The 13,063-nt window shown below is 41.3% G+C and overlaps 1 protein-coding gene across 5 annotated transcripts; it reads right to left on the reverse strand.

The window, feature by feature from the left end:
- Positions 1–1,082: 1,082 nt before the first annotated feature.
- On the reverse strand, positions 1,083–12,751 carry pbxip1b (pre-B-cell leukemia homeobox interacting protein 1b). 5 transcript variants are annotated; one of them, XM_073485227.1, is made up of 11 exons: positions 12,673–12,751; positions 10,515–10,591; positions 10,151–10,226; positions 9,805–9,872; positions 8,089–8,500; positions 6,780–7,022; positions 6,610–6,633; positions 4,642–4,694; positions 4,179–4,292; positions 3,956–4,046; positions 1,083–3,621 (listed from the first exon to the last, which is right to left on the reverse strand). In XM_073485227.1, the coding sequence occupies exons 2-11, from the start codon at positions 10,563–10,565 to the stop codon at positions 2,087–2,089; spliced, it is 2,667 nt and encodes an 888-aa protein (XP_073341328.1). In that variant the 5' UTR covers positions 10,566–10,591; positions 12,673–12,751; the 3' UTR covers positions 1,083–2,086. The 5 variants fall into 5 exon arrangements, with proteins under 5 accessions (XP_073341328.1, XP_073341327.1, XP_073341324.1 ...); XM_073485226.1 differs by having other exon boundaries at positions 1,083–3,624; XM_073485223.1 differs by having other exon boundaries at positions 3,812–4,046.
- Between the last annotated feature and the right edge of the window lie 312 nt (positions 12,752–13,063).

Here is a 13,063-nt window from a genome sequence, read left to right on the forward strand (position 1 = left end):
GATCCACTGTTATTTCTCTGAGATCTTGTCTGGATATGCAGTATTTATGTAAAAAGTTTCAATATTTAACCAGGCTGGTGACTCCAGTTTCTACTCTCAAAGAGGCACGATGATTGACTGACAAAACAGCCCGAGTGACTGAGTAACGTGAAGTCATCGTAAGTCAATCTCACCCTCTTCCTTTTCTTTCGTCTTCTCCTCTGCTACCATCAGCCATGTTGTTGTTGCACCCATTTAGATGAATATAAAAGGGACAGCAGAAAAGCATCCCTGAGGACAGAGAGAGGATGATGTTAACGTCAGTGTGGCAAAGGCAGGAAGAGTTGATTCCTTCACAATAGCACACACAAAGTAATACATCACTCATGTTGTATTGTGTCTGTCAGCAAACGGGTAAAACATCTTTGGTGGGACATATTTACAAACAACACATTTAATATTGATATTCAATGAAACCAAAGACCTCACCTTCTGTCTAACCTTGTATATTCACCAGGACTTCAGGAATTCAGATGAAGCATCAAGAACTGAAATCACTGTCTAACATGTTTGCGAGTAGCATTCTTTGAAGATAAAACTAGTTAGATAAAACTGCACCACTCCACACCAGTTAAGTTGCTGTTCCTGAGCTGTGGCTTTGAATAATGGCCCGAACATTTTTTTGCAGAAAATTGTGCTGTCACAGTGCATTTAACCTCTGACCTTTTGGATATCAAGTGTCATAACGTCATCATTTATCATCCTATTAGATATTTGTGTGTCAAATTTTATCATTACTATCTTATGACCTTTTGAGTTATCTGAAGAAACTCCCTCAATGCGTTCCTGAGATATGGCGTTCACAATAAAAAGGACACCACGAGGCCACCAAAATCTAATCAGTTCATCCTTGAGTCATAGTGAACATTTGTACCAAATCTGACAAAATTGTCTTCAGGCGTTTCTGAGATATCGCTTTCACAAGAATGGGACGGATGGATGGCCGTTCAGACAGACAACCCAAAAACATAATGCCTCCGAACACAACTGTCGCTGGTGCGGAGGCATAACAATGCATGAAAAGTGAGTGAAAATAAGACAAATTCTTGTTATTTCATCACAGGGATGCAGCCGATTTATTATTCTGCTCTTATGACAGTAACAGGGGCAAATATGAACATCCTAATTATACACAGTTCTCTATGTTGCCACAGTATGTGGTTCTGCATCGACACCCTCTGATAAACACTCAATGTGGCTGTGGGCCCTTAAATCAGCAACGTTTCATAAGTCAGTGTGTAAACAAACAAATAAGAAAGAAAACATGCGTCTTTTACCATCCTAATCAATAACAACTGTTACATTCATGATAAAACAATAATTAAAGACATTTTAGTGCACAACATGAGTTCTGTACCTGAAAAGAAACATAAATGTTCAACATGTCGATATCTTAAGTGCCAACCAATTGTTTACTTATTTATATTCTGCCAACCTCTATAAAATAAGTTAATTATATAGTTCTGCATAAACACATTTAATGCGATATGTACAAACATTCAAAACACAATAAATGCAAACTTCTCTAATCTTACATAAAATATTCACTAAACTTTTTTTTTTTTTCCAGCAGGTCACATTCACTCCACCCTTTATAAAAACTGGTAATGACCGAAAGACATTAAGAGTCAAGCTAGAGCAGTTAAAACATAAAGATGGAGATCTGTGAATAGGTAGACTTGAACAGTGCACAGTGGTGTTTGCAGGGTAAGAGGTGTAGTGTGTGAATAAGACTATACAGCATCTATTCTCGGAGCCAACTCGATCTTTCGAGGTTTAATCTCCTGGTGTACTAAAGTACTAATGTGTGCGTGCATGTGCACAGGTAAAATACAAAACGACCCACAACGGTGAAATAAAATTTGAAGTTGAACTTCTTGAACAACATGGAGGGGTGAAATAAGATCCTGTAAAAAGCCTGACAGGATGATAAATGTATACTTGTAAGCGTTTGTGGTCCAATATAAAATGTTCCCTTTGAATAACCCCTCATCCGTCATGACGGCTCTTAGCTACTTTTAACAGATCCATCAATTCTATCACCTCGTCAGCCACGACCTCGTCCACTCTCCTTCTTCCGCTCCCCTTTGGATCTCTCCTCTTTCTCTCCAGCTCCTGGCACTGAAAACTTTTTCAGGACTTCTTTTTCAAACTCCTCCATTTCATCCTCTAAGTCGCTATCTTCTTCGTCATCGCTGTCGTCTCCTTCCACCATGTCTTCCAGAACATCTCCCAAATCTTCGACAAAATCGATGAAGCTCATCTGGTCGTGAACAAAGAGACCATCCTTGAAGAATTCAGCAGCGAGCTTTTGGAGCTCTTCCCTTTTGGAAGCATCCACCCCCGCCTCCTCTGCCTTGGCGAGGTAAGTCTGGAGGATGGCCTCGAAATCAGGGAAGGGAACAGGGAGCAGACCCTCAGCCTGGGCACAGGTCTCCAGCGAGTCACACTGCTGTGTAGGTTTGGGGTTGTCCTGGAGGCGATCCCGCTGCTGGACCCAGTACTCGGGCTGTTCCAGGGACGGACGGCGGTGTGCGTGAGGAGGCTTCCTCTCGCCCCACAGATGCTCTTCCTCGCGGCGGTGATTACTGTTGAATTTGTGCTCATCTTTGTGTTTCTGGGAGCTTGACCGGTCCTTGTTCCAATCTTTTTTCTCTTTCTGTGCTCCTCTCTTTCCCTGCTCTTCTTTCTTTTCCCACTGTTTCCTATCATCCTTTCTCTTCCATTCCTTTTCATCTTTACCATTTTTACTCTTCCGCTCATTCTCGTTCCACTGTTTCCTCTCATCCTTCCCCTTTCTTTCTTTGCCATAATTTTTGCTCTCTTCCCACTGTTTCCTTTCACCCTTCCATTTCCCTTCTTTACTCATATCCTTGCTATTTTTACTCTTCCAGTCATCTTTCCTCCACTCCTTCTTCTCTCCTTTCTCTTTCAAATCTTTTTTCGCCCACTTCTCTTTGCCACTCTCCTTGTAGCCATCTTTTCCTTTCTTCCATTCCTTCTCTCCCTTCCACTCCTCCCTGCTCTTGTGCTTCTCTCCGTGCTCTTTTCCTACCTTCCAATCCCTCTTCTCCTCCTTACCCTTCCACTGTTTACCCTCATTCACCTTCTCATGCTTTGCCTTTTTCAACTCTTTCTCCTCCTTCCATTCTTTTCTCTCACTCTTTTCTACCCTCTCTTTCTTCCCTTCCCTGTCCTTCCATGGCTTTCCTTCATCACCTCTGCTCTCCTTTCCTTTCTTCCACTCCTTCTCCTTCCACTGTTTTGTCTCATCACTGTGTTTCTTCTGCTTACCTTCCTTATCTTTCTCCTTGTCAAACTTTCCTTGCTCATGTTTCCCCTTCTTCCATTCTGTTTTACCTACATCTTTACGCTCTCTTTTCTCTCCTTCCTTCCATTCAGATTTCTCTCCCTCTTTCCTCTCGCCCATGTCCTTTTTATCCTTCTTTACATCCTTCTTTTTCTCCCACTGCTCATCAGATGGCTTCCTTGGCTGTGTCTCTGTAGAGCCGGCTGTTTCCTGTGTGTTGCCCTCTGGTTGGCCACTGGAGGGCGACGTAGCAGGCTTCACAGGTGCTTGAGCTGCTGAAGGAAACACAAGAAGTCACTACAACTGCAAAGATGTGGAGTGAGCATTCAAGTGAGAATAACAGGGAAGAAGAAAAAGGAGGAAACACTGCACTTTCCCTGGCTGTCTAATAACTATCATCCTTCTACATCTTCTACCCTCCTCCACGCCCCCTCCCTACCTCCACCCTCTGTCCCTTTGTACCTGCGGAGAGTTTTAATTCAGTCACAGTGGCTCTCAGTGTTTCTAGTTCTTTCTGTAGGGCAGGGACAGACTCCAGCTCTCTCTTCATCCTCTCGTTCTCTTTCTGAAGGACAGGGAGAGATGCCATCTCTTTCTTCAACCTACTGTTTTCCTTCTCCACCTCCTCCAAACGCAGCTGCTCCTTTGCTCCCTCTGCTGCATGTCCCTTGGCTACTTTTAGCTCTTCTCTCTGTGCCTGTTTGAAAAAAAAAAAAAAAAAGAGCAGGAGAAGAGGGTCCTGTGAGAATATTACACAGTCGGTGACATGTTTACGCACAGACACACATCCATGTATATACTGTATGTATAAGATGGAATGAAGTCACACCTGAAGTTGAGCTTGTAGCACAGAAATCTGCTGGCTTCCTTTGGCTAACTTATTTAGAAGCTCTGTATTGTCAGCATCTACTGGGGGTGGGGGAACCTCGGGATTGAGCCACTCCTGTCAACATAATTGCCCACACAGTACGACACAATGGCAAGATTTTCGATGACTTCTCTGAATTATCATTGCCAGACAGAGTAGTCGAGAAGTGAAAGAACAGAACGTGTAGATGAGACGAGAGAGAACAAAAGTCCAGAGTAGCACAGTTGGTAGACAATAGCAGCAATTCTGCCAGGGTTGTGGGTGGTCTCCTACTGAGTATATCACACTAAAAATTCATGAGTTGGTACTCACTGTACTGTAAAATGGGTACACACAAAATGGCATTAGAATGAATAAAAGTTCGACCTGAGAGCACACAGACACAACAGAAGGAGGAAAAGTGACAAATTGACGTCAGACTGACCTGTTTTCCTGGTAACTCTGCGTCTTTCAGCTCCCTTGTACCATAGTCACTCTCTGCAAATGTTTTATGCAAAGCTTAATGTTCATGTGAATAATACACTGTCAAAGAACAAAAGCAAAAGCTTTATACTCCCTTGCATATTACTGAAGAAATGGCACCTACACAAACAACAATGAAGGCTTTTATAATAAAATGTGTGGTACAGCTCAGCTGAGTCAGTGCACATATATACTGTATGATATCATTCAAATCTAAATGAAAGGTTAAGGATAATATATTTGAAAAGTTGTTGTCTGAAAACCTTGTATCTGCAATTTTGCCAATATCCAGTTTAAACTTTTCCCCCTTTATCCTTTCACACTGATCATGCTCAGAGAAATTCCTAAAAATGTTGTTTCACTAGAAAAGGTACGGTGATAGTTTTAAAAAACGAGGGCTGCAACTAACGATTATTTTCATCAACAATTCATCTGCCAATTATTTCACAATTAATAGTTTAGTCTGTTAAATGTAAAAAAAAAAAGATCATCACAATTTCCCAGGGCCCAAAGTGACATCTTCAAATGGCTTCTTTTGTCCCACCAACTAGGGCTGTGTGATATGATGATATATTATGTGATGACAGAAAAACTACTTTTAAAACTGCTCTAACGCTTATTTTGCTGTGTTGCAAATCACAGTCTTTACAATACTTTTCGTCATTTGCTCTACGCTTGGAGTTGTTCTGCATGGCACAGATACACAGAGAGTGACACAGAGCGAGGTAATTCCAATCAAGGGAAGGACCCCGATCATCAAAAAGAAGATCTTGTTAGGCATAGGACGATATGAACATTTTATGCCATGATTATCCTGTCAAACTTAAGTCTGATTCATGATATTAACCCGATAATCATCAAAATATTCTTAAAACTTTATAATGATAACTTAAATTGTGCTAAAACATATTGGAATCACTTTAACCTCACATTTAGTTTGGAAAGAAAAAGTAAAAAAAAGAAAGTAGTAAGAAAAATCTAAGAATCTTAAATAGGTCACCATAAATCATTAGGCCCTCCTGCACAAACAAAGTATAAACAAATGGTGTTAAACATACAAACATCCAATTTAACTAACGTTTTAGTGAACAGATATGCTTTCAGTCACAGTGACAGGTGTAGGCAGTTTAGAATAACTCAGGAAACCAATAAAAAGGACCGTACATCAGTGAGCTAGACACCTTTTTAAAGTCATTCATGTACGGATCTTCAAGATTATCCAGATAGATCCAGAGGTTCACCACAAACAACTTGTGGTAAGTGTCTTTTAAAGCTGCGATAAAATCTTTTATCATCTTAGACCTCGTACTTGAAAGCAGGGTTATTTCTGTTGCATGGACATGGTTTGGGTATAGAAATCTGATATGGACCAGGAAATTCAGACATTGTCCTTTCTATGTGGTCATTCTATCTAAATTATTGATTCATTGAATTAACACAAAATGTGCTATATTGTGATATGAAATGGCCCACAGTATATAAGGATATAAGATTTTGGTCATATTGCACAGTCCTACAACCCAAAGACTCTTGACTCACTATCATAAATGACAAAGGGAGGCAGCAAATCCTAACATGTAAGAAGCATGTTTGACATTTTTGCCTGAAAAAAGGGGGAAATCAAAATAATTTTCTCTCGATCCAATAATCGATTAATCAACTAATTGTTGCAGCTCTATAAAAAACATTGGTTTTCATTGTGGTGATGCGGTACAAGGTTTTCAACTAACAACGGCAAAAAAGCCTTGTTGCAAAAGTGCACAAATAACATTCTCTCTCTTGCTCACGTTTAAAAGCGTGCACATCTTTATATATTTTCTCTTAAAAAGTGTGAGATGCAAAACAGTTTTCTCTGCATGCACATTCACACATACAAGCACATGCTGTGGGCAAGCAAGCACCCATTCGCTCACTCACACACACAACCTACCCTCATCCAGGTTCATGAAGACACCTGCAGGTACAATACACCTCAGCACCCTTCGTATAATTTAATGCAAATAAGTCATCACTTTCCTCTAACTAACCGCTTAAAATTCATCTAACATAAAATTAACAATCGAAACAAAATAGATTTTTCGGGCCATATTGAGTGCCTACCTGAGAAAAAGATGGTGCCGAGGCCCAACAGTATGACAGCGCCCAGGATGCACTTGTTCACAGAGAACCCGCTGTCATCCTCGCGCTGTGGCAGCTGAAACTCTTCCTCTCTTTCCTCTTCATCCTCTGTCCTTCCGATCCGCTCCAGAGCTGCTAAGAGAGACCTCCTTCTCCTCACCTCTGGCTCTCCCTCCTCTCCCGTCTTAGTGCTCTCCTCAGCCACCTCTAAATCCACAGGGGAGTCTGGAGCGGTAGAGGGGAAGAGGATGAAAAGCTGTTGTTAAAGAATGTTTTCTGTTAAAGAATCACTTTTTAATTTACAGCTTTAATCTATTTTATGGGTACCCCCAAGGCTCAAATGTTTAAAACGTGGTTTAATTTGAAGGTATCCATTAGAGAATTTTATTTTCTGCCATATTTATTATCTGAAAACAAAGCTGTTGCACATTATTTGGCACAAATTTGCTTTTGCACTTACATACTGTAGTTGATGTTAGATAGCACAGCAGCTATGGCGCTATAACCGGTCTGATGCTGCAGTATGAGACAAAACTCCTCATGGGAGCTAAGACTTGCTTCTTTATCGGCTCTGTTGTGCAAGCAATGCTGGTTAATTTGCTACATTGCCATTCCTAATCTACCTTTAAGCTTCATAAATGAGGCTTAAATCTTGAATAAATTGTCTGGAAAGTGATCCAAAGGCTTCATTTTGGAACTTCTAGCAACTTGTAATGAAAGTGTTTATTCAAACTATTCATCACATTTTGTTTCTAAAGAACAATGGTACTGTAAAGAACTCGCTGAACTCTAGTTGGTAAACAAAGACTGTCTGAAAGAACTGCACAACGGAGCAAAAGAAGACTCATTTTTTAATGCTGTAGCGAGAAAAAGAGCTGCAGACCAAAAACACCACACTGCAAAAAACTTTTCAAGGTCCCAGTCCCTCTGAAGCCAATTTAATCCTGCAGGGTGTCATGCAACTTAAAGTTTCTCTGTCACATCATGCTCCCTGCCTCATACCAACCACAGCCTCTCCAGACAACCTCCTGGCCCAGATACTGAACAATTCCATTACCAGCTGGTCCACCAAGTACACTTCAAACACAAATAGTACATACGGCTTAAGGGAAGGATACAGGTGTACAGGTGATGATCTTTGCCACGTATATCAGAATCAGAATCAGAAATACTTTATTGATCCCCGAGGGGAAATTGCTCGCGTTACAGATGCTCCCATTCAAAAGTCTTAAATAATATAAAACGTATATAACGACAGACACATAATAAAAACTGATTTTGTAGTTCATACCTGCCTGTTTCCCTAGGTCAGTCTTCCTCGGAGACAGGTCTGACTCCTCCCCTTCCTGCTGTAGCCCCTCTCCATTTAGCGGATGCTGTACTCCTTCCTGTTCAAGCGTCTCTTCTTCCTGTGTGAGCTCCACCCCTCCCAGAGTCTCTGTGCTCAGCAGTGAGGCTGGGGCCTCATCAGAGGAAGGGGTTATGTGGGTGTAGGAGTCAGAAAATGAATCGGGATCAGGGCTGGACCGTGCTGGGCCCTCGGGTAGGCCCTCCGACTGACTGAGTGCATCACTGTCAGGGACCAAACCGCCGGACACGTCCAAAGATATAGGAACAGGGTCATCAGGGATGGCGGCAGGCACCGAGGCAGGTTGATCTGTGCTTGTGTCTCCACTTAGCTCTGCTGTTTTTTCTTCTGATACCTGTGTATAAGGATCAGGTAATAAAAGCTGCAGTAGGCAATTTGAACAAACATAAAGCAAAACCTTCTGCCGCTCTCTCTGCTGCCTCCTATCACTCCACTAAGCCCCTCCCACCAAATGATGCACCAAACGTGTGCACATTTTTGAAGTGAAACGTCAAGGTTGTCAGCATTTCTATTTGGCTAGTTATTTCTGACACAGACACACAATTTTTAAATGAACCCTTCAAATAAATATCATAAGTGGCATTGAAATAATACTGCCTACTGCAGCTTTAAAAAGCCTTCAGATCTCCCTTTTAGCATTTTGGTTTAAACAATAAACCTCAATCAAAAGTAACAGTTAAAATTTTTAGGCAGAGATAGATGAAAGGCTCTATACTATTCTTGTATCTGTACTAAAAATATAAGGCTAAAGCCAGCCAGGCTCAGACTATTACAAAGACCAGACGCAGGGGGAAGGGAGGGAGTGGCTCTGTCCAAAAGTAACAAGATTCGACAACAGGTGCCTCTACAGCTTACTAATAAACAAGTGTTATGTCACAAACATCTTGATATTTGTTAAAGGACAATTCACCATTTTATGGGGGGGTCAGGGGGGTGCAGAGCTATTTCTTAGCTGGGACCAGTTGCCAGGCAACCAGCTGAGACTCCAAGAAGTTACCAGTTGCTGCCAAGACAAAGTCCACAATAATCCAGAAGGACATTGTTACCCTCTCACTGAGCCAGACTAGCTGGTTCTAGACTTTATACTAAAATAAGATAGCTGTGTGCTTGCTGTAGCCTTTTACTTGCTGTACAGTTTTGGAACTGGTATTTATATTCTCATCTAACTCTCCGCCAGAAAGACAACAGTGCACATGCTTTTAATAAAACTCTAAATTCAATAAAACCCTAAATCAAATCAGTCTGTTAGACTGTTTTTGTTAAAGTTCTTTAAATAGAAACTGAACAAAATAGAAAAACTTAAACTGTGCTCAACATTATTTTATGACTCAGCCAAGAAGCTGTAGCCTGGTAACAGCTGAAGTCATCTTCTATATATGAATACTTTGTTAGAAGGGTGACAATGTGGCGATACATCCACTGGCCAATCAGAATCATGCACTCCTGGGTGATGGTATAAGTAGTTCAGAGTTTTATCTTCTGGTAAGTCAGAACTGAGTATTTATGCAAACCTTGGTATGATTAAAAAATAAAAGACAACAGAATGCCTTCACTGGCTAATATGAACTTCAGTACATATTCAGCTAAGCTGAGTAATGAATACAACATGATAGAAACTCATGTGTATTGCTGTCTTACCGGGTGGTCCTCCACAGGGAGCCCCTCTGCAGACTCTGTACCCTTTGCAGGCTGGTTCCCCCCAGAACCTGGTTCATCAACACACACGCACAGGAGGTGAGAGGGGAAACTTTTAGGACGATAGTTTAACGCATTTTAATTGTGAAATTCAGCAATTCTGACTTAGGATACAAAATGGTGAGCTACAGTGGTGTGGTATATCATTTCTCACTTTTAAGTTTAATTTGATTATTATCAGAGAGGGCAAATAAAGTAAGAAAGTAAAAATTAAAGCTAGTAATTAAACAGGTTTATGTGTATGTGTGGCATAAATAATCTCACAATCCTGAAATTTACTGTGACAAACCTGCCGCAGATGTAAGGCTTTCTTCATGGTGCTCCGTCCCCTCTGCCAAAGGCCTCAGGGTTTCAGCGACAGTTTCCTAGAAAAGTCACAAAGGAAACAAACACACGGACATTACAGCAGGAGCAATCTAGGCTAATCTGAACATACAATCTATCTTTTGATGTCTCTGAATAAAAGTTCAATCATTAAAAAAAAAAGAAACAAAGACAAGTCTTATTACAGAAGCCTACTTCATATTCAGGTGACCCAAAAGAAAATCTATTGGGACAAGGAGTTTTCTTTTTTTTTTTAAATTTCCTTTTCAATGAGGTCATGCACAGTGACTCCACATGTTTCTATAATCTTTACAGAGTGGTGGTGATACCTCAGGAGTGAGGATGGTCCAGCTGTTGTTAGTACTGCTGCCACCAGACATGGCCCCCTAGAGGCTTTGCCTGTCTCCTGCAACACAAGAGGAACACACAGATTTCACAATTAGTAGTAAATCAAATTAAATGATGAACATCAAATATGCCTTCGTGTCACCTCTGCATCAAAGCTGCAGAAAGGTAAATCATACATTTTAAAAATGACAGTGGGTTTTTTATTAGTGAACAATACTAAAGCAACACATTAAAACCCAAAGTGAGCAGGTGTTTTGTTAACAGGCCTGCAACTAGTCCACAATTAGGGTGACAGTGTTTGTCTGAAAAAATTTACATCCCCTGTTTGCCCAGACATGGGATTTGAATACATGACTTGCTATTCAGCCTCACCCACTCTGCCAATAAAGGAGCTACTGTAACCTGTTGTTAACACACGCACACACACACAGTATGTGTGTGCATATGTGCAGGAAGTCCAGTTCTCTGGGACCATTCAGTTCTTCATTAGTAGTTTGTGTGTGTTGCAGGTCTTTTGGTCACCCTGGCTTTTGACTAGCTTGGAAATGTTTTGGCAGAGACACGGGTAACTAAGGCCAGCACTATTCTGGAGATACGGACAGCAGAATGGGCCCACCATTTCAAAGCTACCGATCTGTTAATATATGTCTGCAAGCCACCAACCATCAGCAGTATATTAGACCTATTTATTTGTGCGCATTACTAGGTAATTACAAATTTTACAGTAAGATAAACATTTTGTGAAACAGTTTTTCCTTGAACTACCTCTGTAGTACACAGCTCTTTCCGGACCAGGATCCCTCTCACAGAAATACAGTCTGACATTTCAATTTAACTACCTGGTCAGACACAAGTGTCAGCTAATACAGCTGTATAAAGCCTGTCCTTTCAAACCGCAGAGGCTGACGTCACAGAGACGCATATTTACTATGTGTAGTCTGGCTTTCTTCAGTGAATGCAGAAAGCAGAACTAACCACTTAAGTTAACACCACATCGTCTGGGTAATGACACACTTCACTCCCCAAATTCAATTCTCTCCCAGCTCCGCAATTTAGGTCTCCTAATCGAGTGCCTCCCAAGAGGACTCCTCTGAATCTAGCCTAGGGCCCTAGGAGCATTGTGGAGCATATAGTGGAATGGTTTAAATAGATACCAGCTAAATATAGCCACCATGAGATTGACTAGAGACAGAAAGAGGGAGCATGCAGAAGATGGCCATGGGGAACACAACACAGGCAGAAATGTATTCTAAGGACAGTGTTAAAAGGATTATACTAAATGCACCACAAAGCTGATGGCTTTTAACAGAGACAAATCTATTTTCACTGCCTTGTACTCTGCTCTTATTCTCTTATCTTTATGAGTAATATCAAACTCAAACTAGAAAGCTCTGGCTTTAGGAAGCTGTTTCACATCATAGCCTAACTTTATATACTCATATTATTACAGATATCTGATACCCTGCCTCAGGTTCTTAATATCTTTCAAAACAAACAATAATCTACCTTCAGTTTACTTTGTGTCGCCTAAAATTTAATTAGGCAAGAGTAGGCATACTTTTTTTGTATTGAGTAAAATAGAGCCAATTATATAAGTGCAGCAGCAGTCCTAATCTTATTATCTTGGTCTCGGCAGGGAAAAATTACCAAAAAAGGTCAAGAGAATAAACTGCAGGACAGGCCATTAGGACGGGCTGAGAGCAAAAGAAGCAGAAGGTTCACAGCATCCTCAACAAAACAGGCTGATGAGCTAATTACTACGCAGTTTTACAGACTGTTTAAAGTGAAGCCTGTAACAGGAAATGTCAAACGGCGATGGGCTTAAAGATAAAATAACTTATCACCGACTTACACGTAATAAAAAAAAAAATCCCTTTTAAAACACGTTGAGGGCCGGAGCGAGCAGGTTACTTCACTTCGGGTTGAGATAAGAGAAGCAATGTAAACATTAAGCTAGCCATTGAAAACACAACTTTCAGCACGTTACAACAAACAGTCGAGCAACCAGGAAAAAGTGCGTGAAACGACGCTGGCGACGCAATGGAGGAGCAAACAACAACACAAGTGACGCTGCTGCTTTTTAATTTAAAAAAGAAAAACAACACTTGGAAGTTACATCCAAATTCAGGTCATTCTTACCGTGGTCCGTGGCTTTTCTTCACACCCCGCAGTGTCACAGATACAGGACGCACTCCTGAATCTTCCCATCCAACTTGGGAACTTGCCTCAGAACATGCCTCCTGAACTTGCATGAGCCACGCGTCTCTCGTCCAATCACAGGCGGCATTGGCTCTAGTCCCGCCCATATCCCGCCAGCTCGACCAATGGCGATGTGGTGTCACTGTGCTTCACTGGGGGGTAACTTCCCGGTTGATTGACAGACGCAGGTGATGGTGAGTATGGAAAACATACATCATATATATGTTCTGTGCTTTCCCCCACACACCTCCAGTCCTCGATATTTAGTGCTGGTAGTCCACAAGCTCGGGTTGAATCCAGGTCACAAAATCCTTTTTTTTCCTTCCCACAT

This window comes from Pagrus major, chromosome 17, assembly GCF_040436345.1.
Source record: "Pagrus major chromosome 17, Pma_NU_1.0".
NCBI classification, from domain to species: Eukaryota; Metazoa; Chordata; class Actinopteri; order Spariformes; family Sparidae; genus Pagrus; species Pagrus major.

What these genes read in the sequence shown, in the direction of transcription:
- pbxip1b (XM_073485222.1), bottom strand. Translation starts at nt 10,565, where the DNA reads ATGTCTGGTGGCAGCAGTACTAACAACAGCTGGACCATCCTCACTCCT. An exon ending in GGACCATCCTCACTCCTGAG is followed by an intron (nt 10,227 to 10,514) that starts GTATCACCACCA and finishes TGACTTTTCTAG; the next exon opens with GAAACTGTCGCTGAAACCCT. An exon ending in TGACCTAGGGAAACAGGCAG is followed by an intron (nt 7,023 to 8,088) that starts GTATGAACTACA and finishes CTACCGCTCCAG; the next exon opens with ACTCCCCTGTGGATTTAGAG.